Below are 23,737 nucleotides of genomic sequence, written 5' to 3'. Positions count from 1 at the left end.
TCACAATTAAAACATATAAAATTGTAAAAATTGTACTGCTTACAATGTTTGTAAGTACAATTTTTACCATTTTATATACCAGTACATATTTTTAACTATTGGAAATGGCCACGCGGACACTATTAAAGAATCTTAAATCTACTTAAATGACTTGGAAACGAGGAAATTGAAATTATATTTTTTAAAATCCAGTTCTGGTGTTGCAGTACACTGTAATATTAGAAATTCCTATTTAGAACTACAAACTTTTTAGTACTTTGTAGGAGAAAGTAACTTGAACTTTGTAGTATAAAACAGGCTACATAATCAAGTAAAAAAAAAAAAAAAAAAATGAAATATTTTTTTCTACTTACGTGCCAGAAATGGAAAAATGGAATTTTCACTAAAGACTTCATGAAATTTATATAGAAAATTCAATTACACTAATTATCCAAAGTTACTTGTATTTTTTTACTACACTTACTTCAGTATATCCAGTTATTTATTACACTCACCTCTCCTTCTAATATCATTATATTCACTTCACTTCACACTAATAAAGTACTACACAATTAATAAGGAATAATTCAAATTTATATTGAATTTTAGGTGCTATTTTGTAATATAATGAATTGGTTATGTAACGCTTAACATTTTCACTTACTTGATTCTGAATTTATTTCTTTTCAAAATTGACCAAAAGTAGCTTTCCTTTTTCTTGTCTTTGATATGAATTCTCTTGCAATGGTGTTTAAATCTCACATTGAAATCTGGTCGTTATGCACATACAACAACAGATAAGACAATCTTTTCTACGTCGTGGAAGTCCTCAAATATATCTTTAGACGACGCAAGGAGCTGAATGATCTTTTGCAAGATGCTGAAGAAGCTGGTAAAGTGAGAACGAGAGTCTCTAGACGAACAATTTGGTCGAGAAAGCTGCGAACAGTTCGGGTTTCAGGACTAATAGTTTTTAATATGCTGGTGGTCGTCTTCGAAGTAGGTGGAAGCAGTGAGAGCTGAGCGCATAATCTATCCAGGTTAAAATCCGACGCATGAACTCCCAATTCTTGCCTCAAATAATCTCTTGAGAGATGCTCACAACATACAGCATCATCACAAAGCATCTTCTCGAGTTATATGAGTTGTTTGAGGCCTGGATGATTGAAACGACGCTGTACTTCATTCAACAAATAGTCAATTATTTCTATGTACTTTTTCGAAGAACTGATGCAGGTTCTAGGGTAGCTGCTATAGAAGGATTATCAGTCTGCTCCAACCTAATTGGTGTTCTCTTTGATCTTGATGAAGTGGGCAATTTAAGTGTTGTCTGTCTGCATTTTGCTTTGCTTCTTTATAGATGTTTTCAAATGCACTGTTTGTTCATAGGTTTCTCATAGTATCCTCTAGAATCACTGTTGCTTTTTTAGCTCTAGAAGCGGAAGCTTCAGAATTTTGAAGCACTTTTGCCAATTGTTCGCAGGTACAAAAGCACATATACTGACTATCAGAAAAAAAATATTCCGAATTTGTTCATTCTTTTCAAATACCCTTTTAGTATTACTTTTTGACCATCATCTTGTATTACTGATATTTTTTTTCAACGTGATTTGAATTCGTTTGTAGTAGATTGAAATCTGGTTAGAGATATTCGTCTAACACAGCAGCGAGTAGGACAAAGAGGTAGCAAATGTTTAGGATGACTTTAGTTGTTAGTTTTACAGGATTCAAGAACGATGTCGGCGTTTGTTGTTTCTCGTTTTGCAGAATCCAGGTTGATGATACAAACGTCTTTCACTATGGTCGGTACGTCACACAAAGATTAGCATTTTCGTGCTACTTCCTGAAATGGAAGATCTAATGCATGATTACTGCAATGAATGTATACAGCTTTCGGATGTTGAGACAAAATTATCTTCTGGATATAGAAGATCTGGAAATTTTCATTTTTGTCAACTTTAAATCAGCACCATAGTGGAAAGATTTTTATTTATTTATTTATTTTTTTTAATGAATATGTTTTGTTTAATATCGCAACGCATGTGTCGAAATAATTATCTGTTAGTACACCTACACATTCGGGTATTAGTTGCATATCTAACAGAAAGTCATAAGAAGCTTTGTATTCGATAACTGATTCAGTAGTGGGTAATATGCCTGTGGACTGGGTAACTGGGGCATGTCGTAAAGTCATTTTTAATCTTTTCCTGAGATTATTGTCAGTTATCTATAAGAAAAGTAACGAAATATAAATTTCTAATCTGTTTAGCTACACTGTTACAAGTTAAGTTAAGATTAGTTCTCAAGCCTATGAGGTATATATATTACCTTATATATAAAAACACGAAAGCAATAATTCTACATAGATTATATAAAAAGTCATAGTTTTACCATTACTATTTGTATCCTTTAATAAATAGAAACTTAAAATGTATTCTAGGTTCCTTCCAACTTTATAAGTACTTTAAATGTATAAATTGCTAAGAAATATTTTTAAAGTATTTAAGAAATCTTAAATCTTTACAAATATCTTTTTTTTTTTTCAGCTTCCATCTGCATCCTTAGCTAGCTATATTAATTTTACATTTATTATTTGTATCCTTTTATTAATTCAAATATAATATGTATCTTTCTCCATTTTTACAAAGATGCTTAGTAAACCCATCTGTGACAGTTGATTTATACAATATTTAGGAAAATATGAAAGTTTGTATCTCACATATTTATAGATAACAATAAATTTTTGCAGTTTTCATTTGTATTCCTTAATAAATGCGAATGTAAGATGTATTCCACATTTACTTTCTTTCTAAATACTCTTAGTATGTAAATATTCAATTCAGTGTGTGTCCCGTACTACATTACCATGTGTTCATAGGTACATCACTCTTACGTACCTAGAGACGCTAACACTCATTAACTAAATTGAGATTTATAAACTACTGACCTTTCTGATACCTCGTAGTTTATGGTGGTGAAAAAAAAAAATTATTTTAAAAATATATCTCTAGGTTTAATATGTTCTTCTACTTGTACAAAATTTGTAAAATTTGCATAATTAAATATTCTCTCTTCTTTTCCGTAATCCAAGTTTTTGATAATGACCCAAGCTAATCTTGATCCCATTCAACTCAAATTACAGAGAGAAAACAAAGGAAAATGGTTCAGATTTAACTTCTTCATCCCTTAATACATAAACTCTGATTGACTTTAATATCTATGTTTCATTACTGATTCTTAAGCGCAAAATGAGTTCACAGTTGAATATGAAAACATATTAATATATAAATAAATAAGTAAAATTAACTCGTCACTAAATTATGACCTTTTTTTATTTTCTTGCTAGCCAAAATGCTTGCAAAGCAATTGTCTCGATCATTGGTCACGCTTAATGGTGAGCCATTTATGATTGGTGGACGGTTTGTTGACTTACCTACTGGCGATATTCAGGTCTCAATATGGACTCAATTCTGGATTTTGTTTAAACGTACATTACTGTGTACATACAGAGATTTGGTATGTAATATTTTATTTTCTTTAATTATTTAAGCTCTTGTAAAATCTTTATTGTATGGTTGAAACTCAGTATTTTTATCTTCACTGCTTAAAAACTATCCAACAATTTAAAGGGTAAAATTTATTTTCATGCTCTGAATCAAGATATATTGGCCCTGTAAAATTATTGTACTCGTATGATGCTACAATACTTTGGCAACCATTTTTAAAACTTTGTCCCCGTGCTCTGGAAGCAGAGAGAAAGAGCCTTAGGTAGATGATTTCAGTTATATGATAGGCTAGTTGTCAGAAATAGAAGACAAAAGAAAGAGATTTAGGTACTATGATTTGAATGTTTGTTGTTAGTGATCTACGTATGATGAATTATAATAATGAATTCTGTTAGATAATGAATATGTGTAGTTACCGGATTTTGCTATAATCATCGTTGCATGATTTGACATAATGTACCAATGATGGATTAAAACAGTCAAGCAAAAGTAAGTAAGAATTGTAATTAGTTACCTTGAAGAGTAAAACGAGGTATTAGACTAATACTATTATTGTGCATATACATGGCACCTTAACCATTTTGAGATATAATACAGATGAATTTACCTATTAGCTGTAGAAGCTTTATTGATTGCATTGACATTGTCTTACGACTAACAATTTTATTCGCATTTGAACAGGCGACGAGTTATTAATCCATGATGCTTTATTTCAGTCCACTCCTATCTGATGGAAATAATTTTGACAACACGATCAAGAAGTAATTAAGCGAAATATTTTCATTGAAAAAATGAAGAAGGAAATTCAGCAGTTGAAACGTAAGATTGAAGAACAGAAAATCTAACGATATTAATGCATTTAATGTGATCGCTTCTCGTATAAAAGTTATGATAGTTGTCGGAATTGCTTTTTAAGACATCCAGTGGAGGAACATGCTTGTCGAGCCAAATACAAGAAGTACTTTAAATACAAATTGAAAGGCAAATCGATCTAGAAACAGTAAATAGTATCTAAAGAATGGTATCTCACTTTGCAGAAAATGTGGTGATAGTCGTGAATGGGAAAATTATGTTGCCTAGCATTATCAGTGTCAATCTGCCAACGTAAAAATAACTTAGAGACAAGGTACGACCACCAAATCTTCAATAGTTCCTGACCTGTAGGCAGGTCTCAAGTAATCTGGATAATTACGAGGCCTTTCACATTTCATCTTTGTTATCTAGGATTGCAAGTTTTGATGTTCAAGATGTTTGTGATCAAGAGGTATCAAGGACAGGCTAAATCACCCCAAGTTAAGAACTTGAATAAGATTAATTTGGTGCTTATCCATTCGACCATAGGTGAAACAGGTCAAAACAACAGAGAAAAGCAGACTATGGAAAACCAGCTGACTCGGGTACCACGTACAGCAAAAGTTGTAGAATGGGCAATGTTTGTAGCAATGGTGGAATTTCTAGCTTCTAGTCTATGGAATGAGAGTTCCAATGGTCAAAGAATAGTTATGTGAATTTGTTGTTATTCATAAAAAACTACAAAAATCAAATGGTGGAGAAGATGGAGTCGTTATAGGAAGAAGTACCTCATAAGAATTAACAGTTAAGGGGAGTCAGGAAATCAGAAAGAAAGTTAAGAACTTTGAAATTAGATAGTCGAAGAAATCCGACAGCATGTTGAAGAACAATGAATCAGTTTTGTATAAATAAATGGAAGTAGTTGTAGCTAGATAATTGCCGTTATTGAATAGGAAAACATAGTAAAGTGAAGAATAGAGTATAATTCTCAGTAAAGTACTTCCGATTGAAACTTCGCCGTCACAGTGCTATTTTACTATAACATATTGCTGATAAAAATGTTAAAGTAAGAAAAAAAAAAAAAGAGGGGAGAATTTTTCCTAGTTTTCTTCAACATAATCTTCATATTTCCTTGAATCGAAATGCTGGAGTATCTTGAATCTTACAGCGGTAATGTTAACTTTGGGATTATAAAGTCAGATTTCGCATCGAATGAGATAAATATTATAAACAATCCAACATGACATTTTTTGTGGGTCAAAAAAAAAAAGAAAAAAAAGAAAAGAAAAGAAAAAAGAAAGAAAGGAAACAAAAGTTCTAACTGACTGTAGCCGTACGTAGATATACTAAAGAATACAAGTTTTTCAAGGAGTGAATGAATAAGGAATGAATATTGTATCAGTAATAAATGTATTATGTAAAGTTTGTACTGTATTGTATATATTTTGTTATATATTTTTATATTATTTCAATAAACAGTTTCGATACTATTAATTGAAATTTAGTTTTGTTAAATACTATACACGGTGTTACAAAAATTGTGTCGCAATATTTTGGGAACAGGTTCCTCACATTAAAATAAGAAAAAAAAGTTCATGTGGACCTGTGCTCAAAAATGAATAGTTTCTGAGTTATAGGCTGCCGAAAACACGAAACAAGTGAACTTCAAAAGTTCATAGCTCCACTACTATAGGACCTATCGTAGTCGAGTCGTGACATCAGTGAGGAACTGAAATGTGAACTATCGAAATATCCATGTCTAGGAATGTTCCAGTGCTTGCACACCAATTTTAGAGAGATAGGTGGAGAGTGATCAAGTACTAGCAAACAGCCTCTCTAAAAATGTTTGTGCAAGTTTCGGATGTTCTGAAAGATGGATATTTGGATAGTTCACATACTAGTTCCTCAGTGATGCCTTGATCCGACTACGATCGGTCCTATAGTAGTGGAACTATGGATCTATAAAGTTCGTTTTTTCATATTTTCGGCGTACTATAATTACGAAACTATGCACTTCCGGTATGCATAATAAGAAGAAACGTTTCTTCGAACCGACAGTTTCTTATTATCAAAGTAAGGAAGAACATAGCTAATCTAAAAATTATGAATTGCACATATGAAGTGTAATCCATGTTAAAAATTGAAATATTTTTAACCTTAACTATCTTTGCTTTTTATATCAATTTGAAGTTCATTAAACTACTTACTGAGCAAAACAATAACTTAAAAAAAAAAAAGAAAAGCTAATAACGTGGAACCGTTTCGACAACTATCTACTTTGGCTTCGTCAGATTTTCATAAGGAGCTAGAAAAATTTATTTTTGTAATACTCGTATTTTGATATCATTCATAGATTTGATAGCACTATATATATATTTTGTTATTAACACTCTAACGAAATATTTTTAATGTATGTTAAATTAGTAGTTGGGCATTATTGCTAGACATAAAGTTTATTATAGTTTCTAGTAGAAGAAAATTGTAAATATTAGCTTTTCATATAGTCTTCTTGATTTTGCATTTAATAAAATTAAAACATTTAAAAGCAGCTGTACATGAACTTGCGGAAGTGAATATGGAATATACATCAGAATGTTTAACCATAAAGAGAATTTTACAGTGAGTTCTTAGTAGTGATTGTGTAATAATTTTAACACGTTACTAGAGAAACACAAATAGGAGAATGTTAAAAAAAAAAAAAAAAAACTTAAATAACGTGTCTGAAACTTATCCTAATTTAACTTAACTTACTGAATTAATTTTGCCATTAAATTGACTAAGGCAAGGTAATCTAAATGTTTGAACTAACTCATTTTGTCCTGTGATATTAGACGAAGACCTATAGTTGATAATAATAGCATTCAATTATTTCTATTATTACTACTATTACTATTACTATATATGAGGCGTATAGTTTCTAAATCCGCCATCTCCTTCATAAACGGTTTCGAGAAAAACAGGAAAAACTGATAACTCAGAGATTATGTGAGATAAAATTTTCTTTCTAGAAATATTTTCCTGTTTTCTGGACATTCATTATAACTATCAAATGACAAAAATCTCTCTCATCCCATTTCTCGGTTATTGCAGAAAACAGTTTGGAGATGGCGGATTTTGAAAACAACTTTTGGAGATGGAGGACTTTGAAACAAATGTACTTAAGTTTTTTTGGGGTTTATTTGCTTCCAAGTCATTACTATTATAATTTCTGATAACTATTTCAGAACAGAACAGTAGATGGAGATAAACTGAATCTAAACAACGATATTAACTTGTTGGGTGACATTATAATGTGCACAAACAAGTAAAAAAAAATGAAGCTATAATCATAGTACGTTAGCTACATTTACGGGTCAAGTTCCGAAGTTCCCAGCCCGTTTAGAAATATCGTCTCTTAACATAACATAAGCTTACTTAACCTCACCTCACTAACCTAATCTAGCCCATTGGGACCTAACCTAACCTAACATAGCCTGACATAACAGGATGGGAACTTCGGAATAAATGCCACCTTTACCAACAAGAAAGTGATTGAAAGTGATCTTTACACTGTTTTCAGATATAGTTCTCATCAGAATCATGTTCGAAACACTGGCATTCAGCCTAATCCTCATCTACACTTTCTTCTGTTGAAGCAGTCAGTCTCTTTTCAGCATCAAGATAAATGGCTAAGTTTGAATTAGCACGCCAATTCTCCCCGAAGTGTTTCGTTAGGAGTTGAACAACATCTTGCAACTTTTTTTCATTAACGTCGGTCTTCAATTCATAGCATAGAATAGAATAGAATCGAGATGATGGGGTTTACAAACACACTGCTGAGTGTAGATGGCGGCTTTTGAAGAATACTCTGAACTTTAAAGCAGTAATTGAGGGTGGTGGTGGCGACATTTCAAACAACTCTTTTCACCATCATGTAGGGCATGCAAAGAAATACCAGGAAATCTACTTACCTCATTTTTTTTGAAAATTGGAGATGGCGGATTTAGAAACTATACGCCTCATATGAACCAACAAGTAAGTGTTAGAATAGGAGAGGAAACGACTGAAGGGGGTACAATTGGAAGAAGAGATCGACAGGGATGCTGTCTCTCGCCAACATTATTTAATATCTATCTAGAAGAGATAGTGAGAAAGAGCCTGTAAAATGAAGACAACATTTCAGTAGAAAGTAGAATGATTAATTGTATACGGTTTACAGATGATATGGCGCTTGTTGCAGAATCTGAAGAGAAAATCAATAGAATGTAGGAAAACTTGAGGAAGGGCTGTGAAGAATATGGGATGAAAATAAATGTTAGAAAGACAAAAGCTATGGTGATTGGAACGGAGTCGGTGTCAAATATAGAAGTAGGGGGGGGGGGGAGAAAATAGAACAGGTGACTAGTTTTCGATGCGTGGGTAGTATTGTTAGTGATGATATGAAATGTTAACGTGAAATGAAAGCAAGGATAGTAGTGGCGAAAGAAGCTTTTATGAGAAAGAAGTGGGACCTTACATAAACAGTTCAGAAAAGGACTCATAAAATGCTTCGTTTGGAGTATTGTACTATATGGGTCAGAAACATAGACGTTAGACAAAAATGATGAAAAACGACTGGAAGCTTTCGAAATGAGGATATGGAGAAGAATTGAGAGAATTAGCTGGGTAGAGCGGAAAACGAATGAAAGGATGTTGGAAATGGTGAGGAGAAAAGAACAATTTTAGTTATTATTAAGAAGAGGAAGAGAAACTGCATGGGACATTGGGTAAGAAGGAACTGTATCAAATGGGAGTGTCAGAGTATCAGGAAAGAGAGGGAAAGGCCGAAGGAGACTACAATTAATGGACGATATGAAACAGAGAAATCGTACGTGAAGTCGAAGAAGTTACCGGAAGACCGTGGAACATGGAAGCTTTTCAGTTACAGCAAGTGACCTGCCAATAATGGCAGAATACCATTAGTGATGATGACTATTATTAGTATTATAATAATAATAATAATAATAATAATAATAATAATAATAATAATAATAATAATAATAATAATAATAATAATAATAATAATAATAATTATTATTATTATTATTATTATTATTATTATTATTATTATTATTATTATTATTATTATTATTATTATTATTATTATTATTATTATTATTATAAAAATCCACTACGAGTTCCAGGATGCTAATCTTTAATTTGTTGTCATAAAACCATGAATAAAACATATTTATTTTCAAATAAATGAAAAATATTATGGACTTTAATGACTACCCTTATAAGGGCTAAATAACAGCACAAATCTATACGCAGACAATATTTTGCTTTCTTTCATGAGTAATTTACATGTGGCTTCTTATTTTTCTGCAGCACTTAGCACAACTTCGTATCACTGCACATGCTCTTGTAGGCGTTCTTCTCGGCACCATGTTTTTTGGAATTGGAAACAACGCTACGGAAGTTTTGAGTAACAATGGATGCGTTTTCTTCATACTTATGTTCCTTTATTTTGGTAATATAATGCCAACTGTTTTAATATGTAAGTAAATTTAAATTCCATTATCTATTATCATCATTTGTTAAACATTATCTTCTTTTATTTTTGTATGTAATATTGCAAAACATTTTTTGTTTTTTGTCAAGGTACTTAAAATCTTATAAATCCAGTATTAACATTGGAGAGCAAAATAACTTGGATAAACTTAATAATAATATAATTCTATATTTAAACATATTAGCACTATTTACCTCAGTTTAAAATAATTCAAATATCTTAACTAGCTTTCGACAGCAGGCTGGAGTAAGTTAAATTTTATAAGGTCGCTAATCTAAATAGTTCCCAATTTTTACAAATACTTGTAGAGGAAATATCCTTTCAATGATTTCAATACTTTAAAAAATCTTTTTTAATGTCGAGTACTTTCTTTTTCTCATAGTTGATACTTTTATCATGATATCTTTGAAGTTTTTCTGTTAATATTTTCACTTTGTTTCAAAGAATGATAATAGAAGTAGTAAATTTTGAACTGCAGGATTGTAGTTCATGCTTACAATGGAAAAGCTAATTATATATTCAATATCAGATGCCAAGAAATTGCACCTACAACGTTCTCAATTTCATGTGAAGTGTGTCTATGTATAGGTTTCGTTGAAAGGACTTTCGTAAATCTTCAGAAAAAAGTCAAATGACACCTGAACAGTTTATTATTATTAATATTAGCAATGCTCCTTCTATATTTTTGATTAGTTCCGTTGGTTTAGAGCCACATTTGTGATCTTCTGGTAAACTTTCAGTTTCCTAAGTGGCAGATAAAACTATCAAAGATTTATCTTCAATATTAACTCCCATTACTAGCAGATAATGATAAAGCATATATCAAGCATTTCTTCCTCTACTAAAATTATCAAAAACTTCCCAGGAGGTGATAGAATTGGCCCTCACAGAGCCTCCAGAAACCTTCTTTTAGACTTTTGTAGGTTAAAATCAGATACAAAAACTTTTCAGTTTTGTCAAATTGCTAAACGCAGTTCTTGCTTGAAAGAGAACCTAAAATTTATCTGGTCTTATCGGGAGGAAATAAGTGTTGCATCCTCCTCTATTTTTGGCTCCTACTTTTTCAAAAAGCAAATTTACAATTTATTGTAAAAAGAATAGACTGTATGGCTTTATTAGTCTTACTTTAATAGATTTTCCTTTGGCCTTTAGAAGTCCAAGCCTGTTCTGCAATGGAGCCCAAGCAACCTTTTAAACGAAACACAATATTCACAGAGTTATTTTCAAATACCTGTAGCTAATTCTCTAATTAGTCTAGAGACATGAAACAAAGAGCATAATGCATAATAGATCAAATATTTACAAAGGAATAATAATTTATGCCCATCGAAGGACACATAGCCTAACTGAGGGTAGGCAAAAATTGAAAATTGCTAATTCATCTCTTATTCGCGATTTCCGATTTCGCCCTTTCTCTTCTGCCGCTACTCCCGTTTTGGTAGTTCTTAAATCTGATGGACATACTACATTGAAGGAAAGAAAGCGTTCCCTCTGCAAACTATATAACTAGCACTTAAACAATAATCCTGTTTGGAGAATGGATTTAGAAAGAAAGACATTTCTCTATATATTGATACAAATATGTTTCTTTCAACTGAAAATCATGAAAGCAGTAAGAGGGGTGTTTTAGTAGTAAATGAATACCCATAATATAAACTTCCAAAGAAAATATAAAAAATATTATATATAAACCAAGGTAAGTATATATAGTTACTCGGGCTCTCCTCGTTGCTGACGTCTTCATTAATCCCCAATCAATCAATCAATCAATTTGGACTCCTAAAGATTAGAAAGTTTTATTTATTTATTTACTTATTTTTGAAAAGCTAAGTTAATAGGAAATACACTAATAAAATGAACTATTCTTTGCACATTGAGTACACTTCATCAACTGCACAATAAACAGCATATTCACTAACAACCGTAATTTTCTATAGCCACGCGCACTGTGTGTGAAAAAAAAAATTAAACAATAAAATGTGTACAATTATATAACTAGCTATCCAATAATTTAGTCACTACACTCATTTTGTTCGATTAGGAAAAACTTTGGAGATACACTTTTCTACAAACAAATTTCATCACACTAACAAATGATTTTCACAGTATTTTAATACATTCAAAGTAGCATACCTTATTGTTCTGTTACATTTTTGTCTGTTACTTTTTAAAAAGTAGATTGAAGTGCTATGGTGTACATAATGTCTTACTTAGTAGTTTGCGGTTAGTATTTACACTGTCACAATGTAGTGATAAGTATTTTGGTTGCATAATGCCTAGGATTTGATAAAATTCGCTAAAAGTTTATTTTGACTATAATATTAAATATATCATACAAGAGTACAGTGGCTGAGTGGTGGAGTGCTTACTTCTGGTGCGTTGCGTCCCTGGTTTGATCCCCGACCAAGTGTTTGGTGAACGTAGCGTGTCGTGTCCCTGGATTTTCTCAGGGTACTCCCGTTTCCTTCTACTGCACGAATTCTTCCATCATCAGTCATTTATCTTAATCATCTATCTCCCTTACCCTAATGGACATAATCGTGGAACGCTAAACTGAAAGATCTCTGAAATATATCATGCACACGTAGATATGAATGTTAGTCTAAACTGTCTAAAAAAACTTTTTGTCTTGGTTTAATATTATGTTTCTTAACATATTAGCTGTCTGCTTTGATGTCCCAGCCCCACTTTAATACATTTGTCAATTATTATCACCTTCTGACCTACCTGAATAAGGTTCCTGCGAATCTTGCCTGGGGTAAGTTTAGCATCAAAAGTCGGAATTTCTGCACACATCTTTCAGAGTACATATCATGACAACTGTAATCAAGGAAGTTCTTTAACTAGCAAATAATACCCTAAAGAACCTGTTCAGTGTGATCTATTTTACAGTTATGCATTCGAAATGAAGAAGCGAATATGGTAATGGGAAGTCAGTCATCGTGAAAGAATCAGCGAAGTGAAAATGTATAAAGAAAAGCGAGAACTTAAGTATTTAGTCTATTGAAGGAAACCCACATATGTAAAATCTTTCATTTTATTATATAGTCAGTAAGATTACTGATAACATTTGTTAGTGCGGTAAATTTATTCAATTATTCTTCAAGTTAATAAGAAAGGTGGCTTACCTAATTCCTCTGTATTTTTACTTTAATTGAATGTTTCTTTTCTCTCTGGGAACGTCATCAGTACTATTTTTATTACTGTATTACCGGATTCTTACTTTCACATTTCCTATATAAGTTTGTTTTCCTTAAGAACAATTACTGAAAAAATATTTAATAACTTAATTTCGAGTTTTGATTGTCCTTAATAATTATTTTTCCTGTATTTCCTGTCAATTCACGGTTTTTATAAAAAAACACTAATTCCACAATATGTCTTTAATTTATGCTCTATTCGTTTGTCTCAATTTATTTTTGGTTGTTGTCAGCATTAATCACACTGGCAAATTTTTACCGCTTCGCAAATTATGTGAATTTTAGGACACATATGGTTGAACACTTATTTTGGCTTGTATAGTTCCTCAATGAGATTTCTTCTGAAAGGTAATTCTACATTGTTTTTTACATCAAGCGTGCATTTGTGAAATAATTTTCAACTCCAAGTGAGGTCAATATGTCCAGATCTAGTTTTTGAAGTAAGGTAAAATATCCTCAGAAAACATTTGTTAAGATTCTATTTAGCTTCCTTAATAAAATTGCTAATCTTAAATGTGAAGTTGTGTAAACTGAAAACTATACACTCCGGACCACCCCATGCGGCCTCCATACCGCTAGCTGACAATAATATTAATTTATTATATTAATAATCGAAACCGCCATAAGGATATTCATTAATAATATGATTAATTACACTTTTAATGTGCCCATCGCTACAGCTGGATTGACATATTTGCTATTTAGCTTAAAATATTGCACCATCTTCTCCAAAAATTTTCACATATCCGAAACACATAATAAAAAGTTTCTATGGTTCATGTTAAATCAAAGTTTTCTATCCATACTAGTTACATCCACTACTAAGCCTTCTTAAATTAACAATTTTATTTAATTTTATTATATTTGTCCCCTGCTCTTGACGATATGTCATCCATTGCAACTTATTTCAAAACAAAAAATATATTTCATTCAACAACAATGGCAAAGAAATTATCACACCTTTTAGTTTTACCTATTTTTTGCTTTTGTTTTTCTTCTGTTTTTTAGTTTTGTTAATTTTTTAAAAAATTTGTGAAGCTTTTCTTAAGGATAAGTTTTTATTATTACTCTTTTTAGTTCCTACGGAGATGGCTGTTTTTAAAAGAGAATACATGAATAATTGGTATTCTCTGATAGCATATTATTTTGCCAAATCTTTTGCAGATATCCCTTTTCAGGTTTGTATTGTTGTTATTATTATTATCATTATTATTATTATTATTTAAAATACATATATTTTTTATTGAGCATACGATGATAATTAGGGAGAAATCAAGATCGAATATCAATTTACAAATTGTTGTACAAGAATCACTTTAGGATTTTGTACATAAAATAGAGAATTCATAGAGGGTTATGGTCGGTTAGATAGTACTCATTCAGTTGCATGATATGTGATCAGCACATGGAGTGCAAGTCTGTAACTCTGTTTTTGTCAAACTGGAAATCGGATATTTCTAAATAATAAAAAAAATTCCACTTTTGTAATATTATGGAAGCACACTTTGGCAGTATAAAAAGTGTTTATTTTCCTACTGTCCTATTTATGAATCAAATCAAATTCCTGAACTTTCGATGACCCGTACTGCCATCTTTCGAACCTATTTCTGAGTAATTCTTAATGACGTGTTTCCTTCTTTAAACTTAACATATACGTAGATTTTCTTGTCTACTAATTTTCTTTCGTATTTATTTCTTCTGGTGTCTGAATGTTTCTGGTTGCGGTAGGAATATTTTGAGTGGTAGAAGGTTTGGGAATGTGCTAACGAATTAACTTTGTTTAAGTAAAAGATTATATTTAAGCTTTTACTCTGACAATATGGATTATTTATTTATTTTTTTAATAGTAAGTGTGTTTGTTGGCCTTTGGTATTTTTTGTACATACTTTTTTGTTTCATTGTTTGCATTTTTACTTCGTCACTCCGTTACATTGTACTACCAATTCTCTATTTAACACAGGACCAGGGGCGGATCCAGGACGGACTTCTGGGGGGGGCGGTGGGTTGTAATACTGCTACTTAGAGCTACTTTTAAGAGCGTCAAAAAATAAACTATATATTTTATTTATATATAAAATAAAAAAGTTTCCTCTTCTGGGGGGGATCGCCCCGATCGCCTTTCCCCCTGGATCCGCCCCTGCACAGGACTTATATTTAAAGTATTAAGGAAAAGGAAAAGGACTTTAATGTCAAAGTTTAATCATTGCTATTTTTCGAAATGTCAGTATCTGATACATACATTGCTAGACTCTATTCAAAATTCTTAATAAATACTTTTCCTTAACTGCTGTTGATATTTTTATGATTTCAGCAGCCTTTTCTTTCAGTAAAATGTCTGCTTTGTCCGTTCGTTATGTTTAACGTATTTTTTATTTCCATTTGAGGATATCGTGCTTTCTACATATTTAACTACTTTTACTTTCCCATTTTCCTTTCTGTAAAGGAAAATTTTTATTCCTTGCTGTATTTTCCCCATGCAGTTAAGGGTTTTCTGAACATTTGGTTTACATTGTTCAATATAGCTTTGGAAATATTCAACATGTATTAATAAACAACACTGTCAAACCTACTAAATATATAAATAAGACTTGTGTAAGAGTTTCGGCAATGTAACATCGCCTTGATCAGACGCGTTATGGAAGATCAATTCAAGAATAACAATTATTTACATATAAAAAAGAGTGAAAGAAGGTCACGCCCACTCTTTCCAGTGCCAATAAATTTTTCCTCTTCACTTTTTACATCTACTTTGTACAAAACGAAAATTTTTAATTAGCTACTTGATACATATTTTCCCAAATTATTTGCACACCTGTTCTGAATTTTGCCCATATGACAGCATTATTTACATTTTTAGTTCTTTTATTTTAGCTCTTTGTGTTCTATTTTGTCCTCTACTACATTCCATAACTCGTGAATGACAATCCCGCTCGTCCAATTCATCAATAAATCCTTGGCGTAATTTTTAATCCATTAAGCTTCTTTCCGCTTTAGTATTACACTCCTCTTTTGCCCTTCTATTCTTTCCCAATCTATTTCATGTTCTGCTTCTTTACCATATTTATATACTGCACTGTCCTCTCTTCTTAATTTTACTTCGTCTGTGTGTTGTCTTATTTCTTCTTTCAATCTATTTCCTGTTTCTTCTATGTATTTCGTATTACAATCTTTACAAATGATTCTATATACTATAGTACTCCTTCCTCTTCTACTTTATCTCTTTTTCTTTCTTATTTTTCTTCTCTCTAACAAAATCCTTTCATTTTATTTCTGTATTTAATGTTTTTCGTGGATTGATCTTCCATAACATATCTGATGAAGGCAATGTCATATTATTAGGCAATGCCGAAACTATTCACAAGTCTTATTAATATTTAGTGCTTCGATCAGTTCTGCTCTGTTAATACATTTGGTTTATTATCACGAAGTAATTAATGATTCTAGAAATCTTTCTCCCTTTATTAATACCAACGAGACTTCACCTAAAGTTCAGAAACATGTGGTAGCAAAAATCAAGTCTGATTAATTATTTTTAAAAATCTATATTTAATGAAAATTATACATTTTACATGAGATGAAATTTTATATTGAAAGGAAGAAGAAGTTAATGTGAATTAGTAATGTGTTGTAAGATGCAGAGGACGACGGTAAATTAGAAATGAATGACAACAAATTAATTGATGGAGATCGCGTCAAAATGGAAATATTTTCAGGAACTTCACACACTCAAAGGAGCACACGTAGCATGATATGAGTTTGAATTAATGATATTCTGTGCTCGAGATATAATATCATCGAGATATCATAGTTCAACATTGTAAAGGATAAAATTACATTAAGAGCTCCTTCGTGGCTAAGCGGTTAGCGTACGCGCCTTTGGCGTGGGAGACCCGGGTTCGATTCCCGGCGGGAGCTCATGTGGTTCGGATTCCACGTTAATCAGTAGGTCCACGTCTCATATAGCCTTGCTGCTGAACGGGACGCTAAACTAAAAATCAACTCAACTCAAAATTACATTAAAAATCAATCGATAAGAGACATAAGAAAAATACACAAGAAAATACCGTTCTTGTCAATGGTAAAAGTACCCTCTCTTAGATAAATTTCTATTTGCGCTTTTCATATTACGTGTAGTTTGAGAACACCGAATTCAATGGAACTGTTGTTGATAATGTCCATCCATGGGGACACGGGGAAAATAACCTCAAAACTGTGATATAGGTTTGCTTATATCTTAGATATTATTCATAATAGATTACCTTTCTTATCGTTTTTCTAACATTGTGTAACACCTAAATGCTATTCTGTACAGTTCATTTTATATGTATAGATATAACAACTAAGAGATAATTAGCCAAAAGAAGTTAAGAAACCTGCAGAAGTTGACAAAGTAGTGCTATTATATTTCAGACAAGTAATTAATTACAAACATGTGTTCATACGCTATTTTAATTAATAATGTTAGTGAGGATCCGGAAATTTATTTTAAAAAAAAGTGCTTCTAGATGATTCAGTTAATGTTTGGGGTATAATATATTCAAGAAATTTCTTCTTTATGATCAATAATGTCTGAGATGTAAGCAAATGTTTATATACTAATTTTGACATTTTTCTCATGACCCACTCCCCTATGAACTGATATGTTTAATAATAGTTCTATTGGATTTCTCCTTCCCAAATTAGTAACTAACTAACTAACTCTATGGCCTATGGAACCCGGAGATTCAATGCCGCGTTCACAAAAGCTCTCCACTGACTTCTATCCTTAGCTAACTGCATCCAGTTTCTACTTTGTATTCCTATCTCTGCGAGATCCATCTTAATATTGTCCTCCCATCTGCGCCTAGGTCTTCCTATTGGTCGTTTTCCGATTGGTCTTCCAGTCAAGACTTTGAAAGCGTTTCTACTTTAGTATATTAGTATATATATATATATATAAAAGTACAATTAGAAATTTATCTAAGCGTGGGCATTATTACCATTGGCATGAGCGGTAGTTCTTTTAAAAAATTACAATGAATTTCAATTTTTTTTAAGGGAAAAGAAACTTTAGAAATAAGTTGGTAAGGCGAGGCGGAAATATTATTTTAGTCAAGAACTAAACTCATACAGAGTCTCCCTTCTCCATCCCATACACACACACTTTCCAAGGAAAGACAAATTTACTTCACCCTAACTGCACTTGGTCACTATATATGTTTTATATATAATACGTATATGCAGCATTTTATGAATAATTTTCTTCTATTTCTTTTTTCAGCTTATTTGCCCGACGTTGTTTCTAATTCCTGTGTACTTCATGACGAACCAACCAACTGATCTCATGAGATTTCTCATGGTGTGGGGACTGTGCGTTCTTCTTGTAGAAATTGCTCAAAGTGTTGGTCTGCTAGTTGGAACACTTCTGAACCTTGAGGTATATATTATAAAAGTTTTTTTTTTTCGGATGGGGGGGGGGGGGAGGAAGGGATGGAAAGTGAGAGCAGTAATATGATTTCCCATTCGATTATAAATATATGAATATTACTAAATGTTTAAAATTGAATTTTATCTGTATGCTAATAATGAAAAGCGAGGAAAGTGAAAATTTTGTTTAGTTGATATCAGTGCCACTTATAAGAGAGTTTGGTCTTTGAAAATGAAACTTTCCATTGCCTCTCCATTCAGCATTCTGGTTAGTATATGAAGAGGTGTCCTTCTTCATTATTTCAACCTTTACTAATAATAATAATAATAATAATAATAATAATACATAAACAAAAAAGGTCGCAGTAGTTTTGTTATCACCTATAAAGGACTCCACCCGTAATATAAGTATGAAAATTACTACAATGAATTTAGAGGTAAAAACACATAATTTACTTAAGGATGAAATTATTTTGTTTAATGCTCCTACAATGACTATGTACTTACTTATCTGGCTACCTTTTGCTTGAAAAATCTTCGTTATAACCTTTGTTCTGCTTCCTGAATTAGTAAAGAAATATTTTCTGGTGGACACTTCGTTGTTTATGTAATTTAAACTACTGAAACAATTTACCTACTTCAAAATATTAAGCTTTCTAATCTCTTCCAAATTATCAGTATCGAATTCTTACATATTTCATTGCATGTATTGAGAAATTGACGAAATGGATGAATGGAAATAGACAATATTTTGCCACACTCAGGGCTTTTTACAATCATTTTATTTACAGATAACTGAAATTCCTGGAAATACTTTACACTACCTAGTTTTCGGGTCTTACCTGGAGCCTTGATCACGAAAGTCAAACACAGGAAAGAAAGGATAATAAAAGTATCAGGAAAATAAAAGGAACTGAATCTCTCTCCTAATACTGAAATACTATACTGGCATCAAAATCTTCATTATGACACTACCAAATGGCAAATAAAGAATAGCAATAAAAAGTAGAAAGAAATAAAAATTATAGGATAAAAATAAAAAAAAAATCTTTGATTTTAAGATAAGCTAAGAAAAATGTTAAAGAAAAGCTTTTGTTACGATATGGGAAAGAAATAGCTATGAAAAGAGTACTGAAATGCATTTTTATGGTAACAAAAGCATTCAATGTGTTATACATCAGCATATATGGAAAAATGACATATCGTCGGTCCAATGCCAAAACCGCGAATGCGCAAATTTTGCTATTTTCACTTAAGTGCAGTTTCATGTTATTTGGGGCACACTGATTCCAATACCAAAGTGCAATTTGTGAAATATGAGTATATTAGAAGTTATCGTCAATTCCTAAAACATGTGCCTAAGTCTATATACTGATTTTTCAGAGTAAGTTGAATATTAAAATGATTATAAGTAAAAATCAAATTTAGCACATTCGCGGTTTTGGCATTGGATCGACGATATGTGGAAGTTTATTTTTATTTATTCTTTAAAGATACTATATATTGAATATTGTACAGCGTAGTAAGGTGGGAAGTGATTTATCATGTTTGTAGATTATTCTTAATGCATTAATTTCTTCTTACAGATGGGAATATTCATGGCTCCAGCGTCAGCAATACCAATGTTACTATTTTCTGGTTTTTTCGTCCAATTGAAGACATTAGCTGCCAGCATACGATGGATCTCATATACTAGCCACTTCCGATTCAGCTACCAGGGAATGATAGAAGCTTTATACGCATTTGATAGACAAGAATTGGAATGTCCAGATGCGTTTTGTTACATGTCGTCCCCTACAAAGATTCTGACTGTTCTTAATGTTGACGAAGGACTTTTTCTATATAATATTCTGGCACTAGTTGTGTATGCAATAATTATTAGATTTTTAGTGTTTCTGGGCTTGCTCTTCAAAACGCGTAAGTTAATTAGAAGACGCTCACATGTTGCAAATTTCCTGTCAAATTTCAGGTTATTTCGTGTTAAACGATAGTCATTATCACACGTTTCGGTATTTACAAAGTGAATACTGTACTATTAATCCAATGTTCTCGGGATTGCTGCCAGAGTAGGTGTTGCTGTGCTGAGCTTTCGTTACCATACAGCGGCAACATCTTCAGAGCTATGTGTTGAAGTGTAGCAGAGTAGCAGAGATACAGTAGCAGAGATTGCACCACAAAAGAGGACAACACGGCAGACAAGGAAAATATTGCACTTATTCCATATATGGGAAAAACCTCCAACCAACTAGCAAGACTATTGAAGAAATTCAACATCAAGACTGTACACTGCCCTCCACCGAAGATCAGGAGTTTACTACCAAGTGCAAAAGACTCATTGGGATTAAAGACACCAGGCATCTATAGGATCACCTGTGAATGTAACGCCACTTACATAGGTGAAACAGGAAGGAACATTGAAGACAGAATGAAAGAACACCAGCGACACACCAGACTTAAACAACCAGAAAAATCTGCAATAGCCGAACACTGCATACAATACAATCATACGGCCATGTGGGACCAAATTGAAGTACTAAAGAAAAGTAAACAGTTCTGGGACAGGAAAATACATGAATCTTTATTCATCCGTACATACAAGCCATCCATCAACAGAGACGAAGGTTATCATCTACCTGACATCTGGTTCCAGCTTCTCAGTACGAAAAGAACCATCAGCCAATCAGAGAGCAGTTTCCACCAGCAAAATCAGAGCACGCCATTGGCCAACAAAAACAACCAATAGGAACACAGCGATTCTTAATGACCACTATATAATCTGTACGACCAGCACACTTCAACACATAGCTCTGAAGATGTTGCCGCTGTATGGTAACGAAAGCTCAGCACAGCAACACCTACTCTGGCAGCAATCCCGAGAACATTGGATTAATAGTAGACGCCAGCAAAGCTTCAAGATCATATTGAATACTGTACTGTTAAACATTACTCAATCTCAATAGATAATGGTTAGTAACGTCATTACTTCTGTGAAGTATTCAAAGATTAGATGATTTTTTTTTCTGCTGACGATTGTTGTTGAACGTTAAATCAGATATTAAGTGCCTTATCCAGTACAATTCATAGTTTGTATTGGTATTACATCTTGTAATTTTATTGCTACATTTAAAGTTACATCTATGGTATGGAACATACAGGAAACTTACATGTAAAGATTAAGATCGAGGTCTTGAATCTTAAAGAATTCGTGAGAAATGAACAGAGTATGTAAATTTTTCCTCTTCCTACGTACGAATTCACTCCATAGAATACCCCGTGCTTTTAAATTGGGAAGAGTGAAAATCACCAAAGTACATGTCAAACTACTGAATTTAAATGTAAAGAGTGACTGACTGGATTGGGACTCGAACCCAGGACCTCTGGCATACTGTGCCGATGCGTTAACCACCACGCCACCTAATCCGCTTCTCAGCAAAGCCACTCACTCTCGACATCAGTGCTCTCATCTGGAACTATGTGGGTTGTGCCACAGACCCCTGCTGTGATTGGACAATCCGTGTCTCTGTAGCGAGCACTTTATGACGGTTGTAATTTCATATATACTAATAAAAAGAGGAAACAACCAATTCTTTTAATGTGACACCCCAAATCCTCTATATGTGTGAATTCTAACGTAAAGAGTGAAAAAGTGACTTACTGAGCAGGGAGTGAGTGGCTGTTCTTGGAAGTGAATTGGGTGGGTTAACGCATCGGCACGGTATGCCGGAGGTCCCGGGTTCGAGTTTCGGTCCAGTCAGTCACCTTTTTACTCTTTACGTTAGAATTCGCATCTATAGAGGATTTGGTGTGTAATATTAAAAAAAAAATGGTTGTTTCCTCCTATTATTAGTATCTACTGAAATTAATTACACATAGCAATTATTACTATAGCATTCAGACTAGAATTGGGCATTTTGGAGGTGAAAAAATCCGTATTCACTTCTTTTTTTTATTTTTTCCTAAGTCCCTAATATCACTTAATATTTCATAACTATTTTATCTATTTGCTGGTCATCTGCTCTAGCCTAAAGGACTTCTCGTAAAACAATCTCATAAATTTTATGCTCCAAATAAAATTTCAGTAGATTTTTTTCAAAACTGGGATTGATGTTTACAAAGTATTTTAAAGCTTTCTCACAAACTTAAATTTCCTGTGTCTGTAAAATTTATTATTTAAAGATTTTAATGCTGAGCTTTTAAGATTCTTAATAAATTAAAAAAAAGAAAGAGAAAGGGCGTCTAAATTATAGGAGATTCACTATATTAAATTGAACCCCAATTGTTGTTACAAGACTGTAGTTAGTAACTTTTAAACAAAACAATACCAGCTAAATGTTTCGTCAAGCCGCCTAGTGCTAGCAGATAATCCACCTATTTTACTTTTCACTTACTTTTCTGTGTTCTGTCTTAGAATGTTCCTCACAAAGAAATGAAATATGTAATAGTTTTCGCAACTGTGGCACTGCTTATAGCACATTTAAGAAGTTGTAATACATTATCTTTGGAAGTACGGTATATAAAACAGGAGTTTCTTCTGTTTATCAATATGAGATTTATTATTCTTTTAACTTACACTTGTATTTTTATATTATTATTTGTACTTTTAAAACTAATTGCTGCTGTGTTATGAAATCAGTGATATTTATTATTAATTTGAATAGGGTTACCTCAGCAAAATGAGCAATATATGATCTTAGTTCAAGTAATGATATTGTGATATTCTGTATATAGAGTCAAATAACGTACACGGGAATATTTTAACCCTTCACCCTTTTATTATAAAAATGTTTTATATAATTTTTTGTACAAAGTTTCTATAAGTTTTTCTCAAAGTCTTTAAATACTCTAAATAAATGTTTTCAGTGTAGGTTATGAATAGTCCCTCCGACATACGATGTTGCCTCAAGTACAAAGGCAGTTTGTCTTAGCCCACAGCGGCCTCAGACGGGCTCACGGCGGCCGTAACGCATAGTAGTCTCGGGAGTAGATATTAAAAGTTTACAGTCTGTATCCGATGGCGGTCTCGAGGGAAGGTATTGTAGGTGAACGATTAGCACTGGCACTGATGATAACTTGGTCCCGTCGTTCGCTTTTATACCGTCCTTTTGGAGTTTATAAACCTGTGGAGGTATTGTCGGCTTACTTCATGGTTCTGCGTGTCCTCTTTCTTTCTTCCTGAAAGTACAGTTTCCTTCTGCCGTCTGCCACTGTTTCTTATAAATCATAAAAACAAGTGTTTATCCCTTTATTGGGCAGTGTTGCTCTCAAACAACATCGCATTCTATTGCGTTATCCACACGTTTTATAGCTTCAGTGATCATTTA

The 23,737-nt window shown here is 32.5% G+C and overlaps 1 protein-coding gene across 2 annotated transcripts in view; it reads left to right on the top strand.

Annotated features, from left to right (window-relative positions):
- LOC145690366 (ATP-binding cassette sub-family G member 1-like) overlaps positions 1-22,371 on the top strand; it is a 148,301-nt gene extending 125,930 nt beyond the window's left edge. The window contains exons 7-11 of one of the 2 annotated variants that reach the window (XM_081765193.1): positions 3,326-3,495; positions 9,627-9,795; positions 14,088-14,188; positions 18,271-18,426; positions 20,003-22,371. In XM_081765193.1, the coding sequence (XP_081621319.1) occupies positions 3,326-3,495; positions 9,627-9,795; positions 14,088-14,188; positions 18,271-18,426; positions 20,003-20,407 (1,001 nt within the window). In that variant the 3' untranslated portion in view covers positions 20,408-22,371. The remainder of the gene's footprint in view (positions 1-3,325; positions 3,496-9,626; positions 9,796-14,087; positions 14,189-18,270; positions 18,427-20,002) is intronic. The other variant, XR_014132198.1, reaches the window with a different exon arrangement.
- Positions 22,372-23,737: the final 1,366 nt, after the last annotated feature.

Source organism: Thermobia domestica, chromosome 7, assembly GCF_964235325.1.
Source record: "Thermobia domestica chromosome 7, izTheDome1.hap1.1, whole genome shotgun sequence".
NCBI classification, from domain to species: Eukaryota; Metazoa; Arthropoda; class Insecta; order Zygentoma; family Lepismatidae; genus Thermobia; species Thermobia domestica.
The sequence above is the reverse complement of the archived record's forward strand: the minus strand, read 5'-3'. Positions and strand labels throughout refer to the sequence as shown.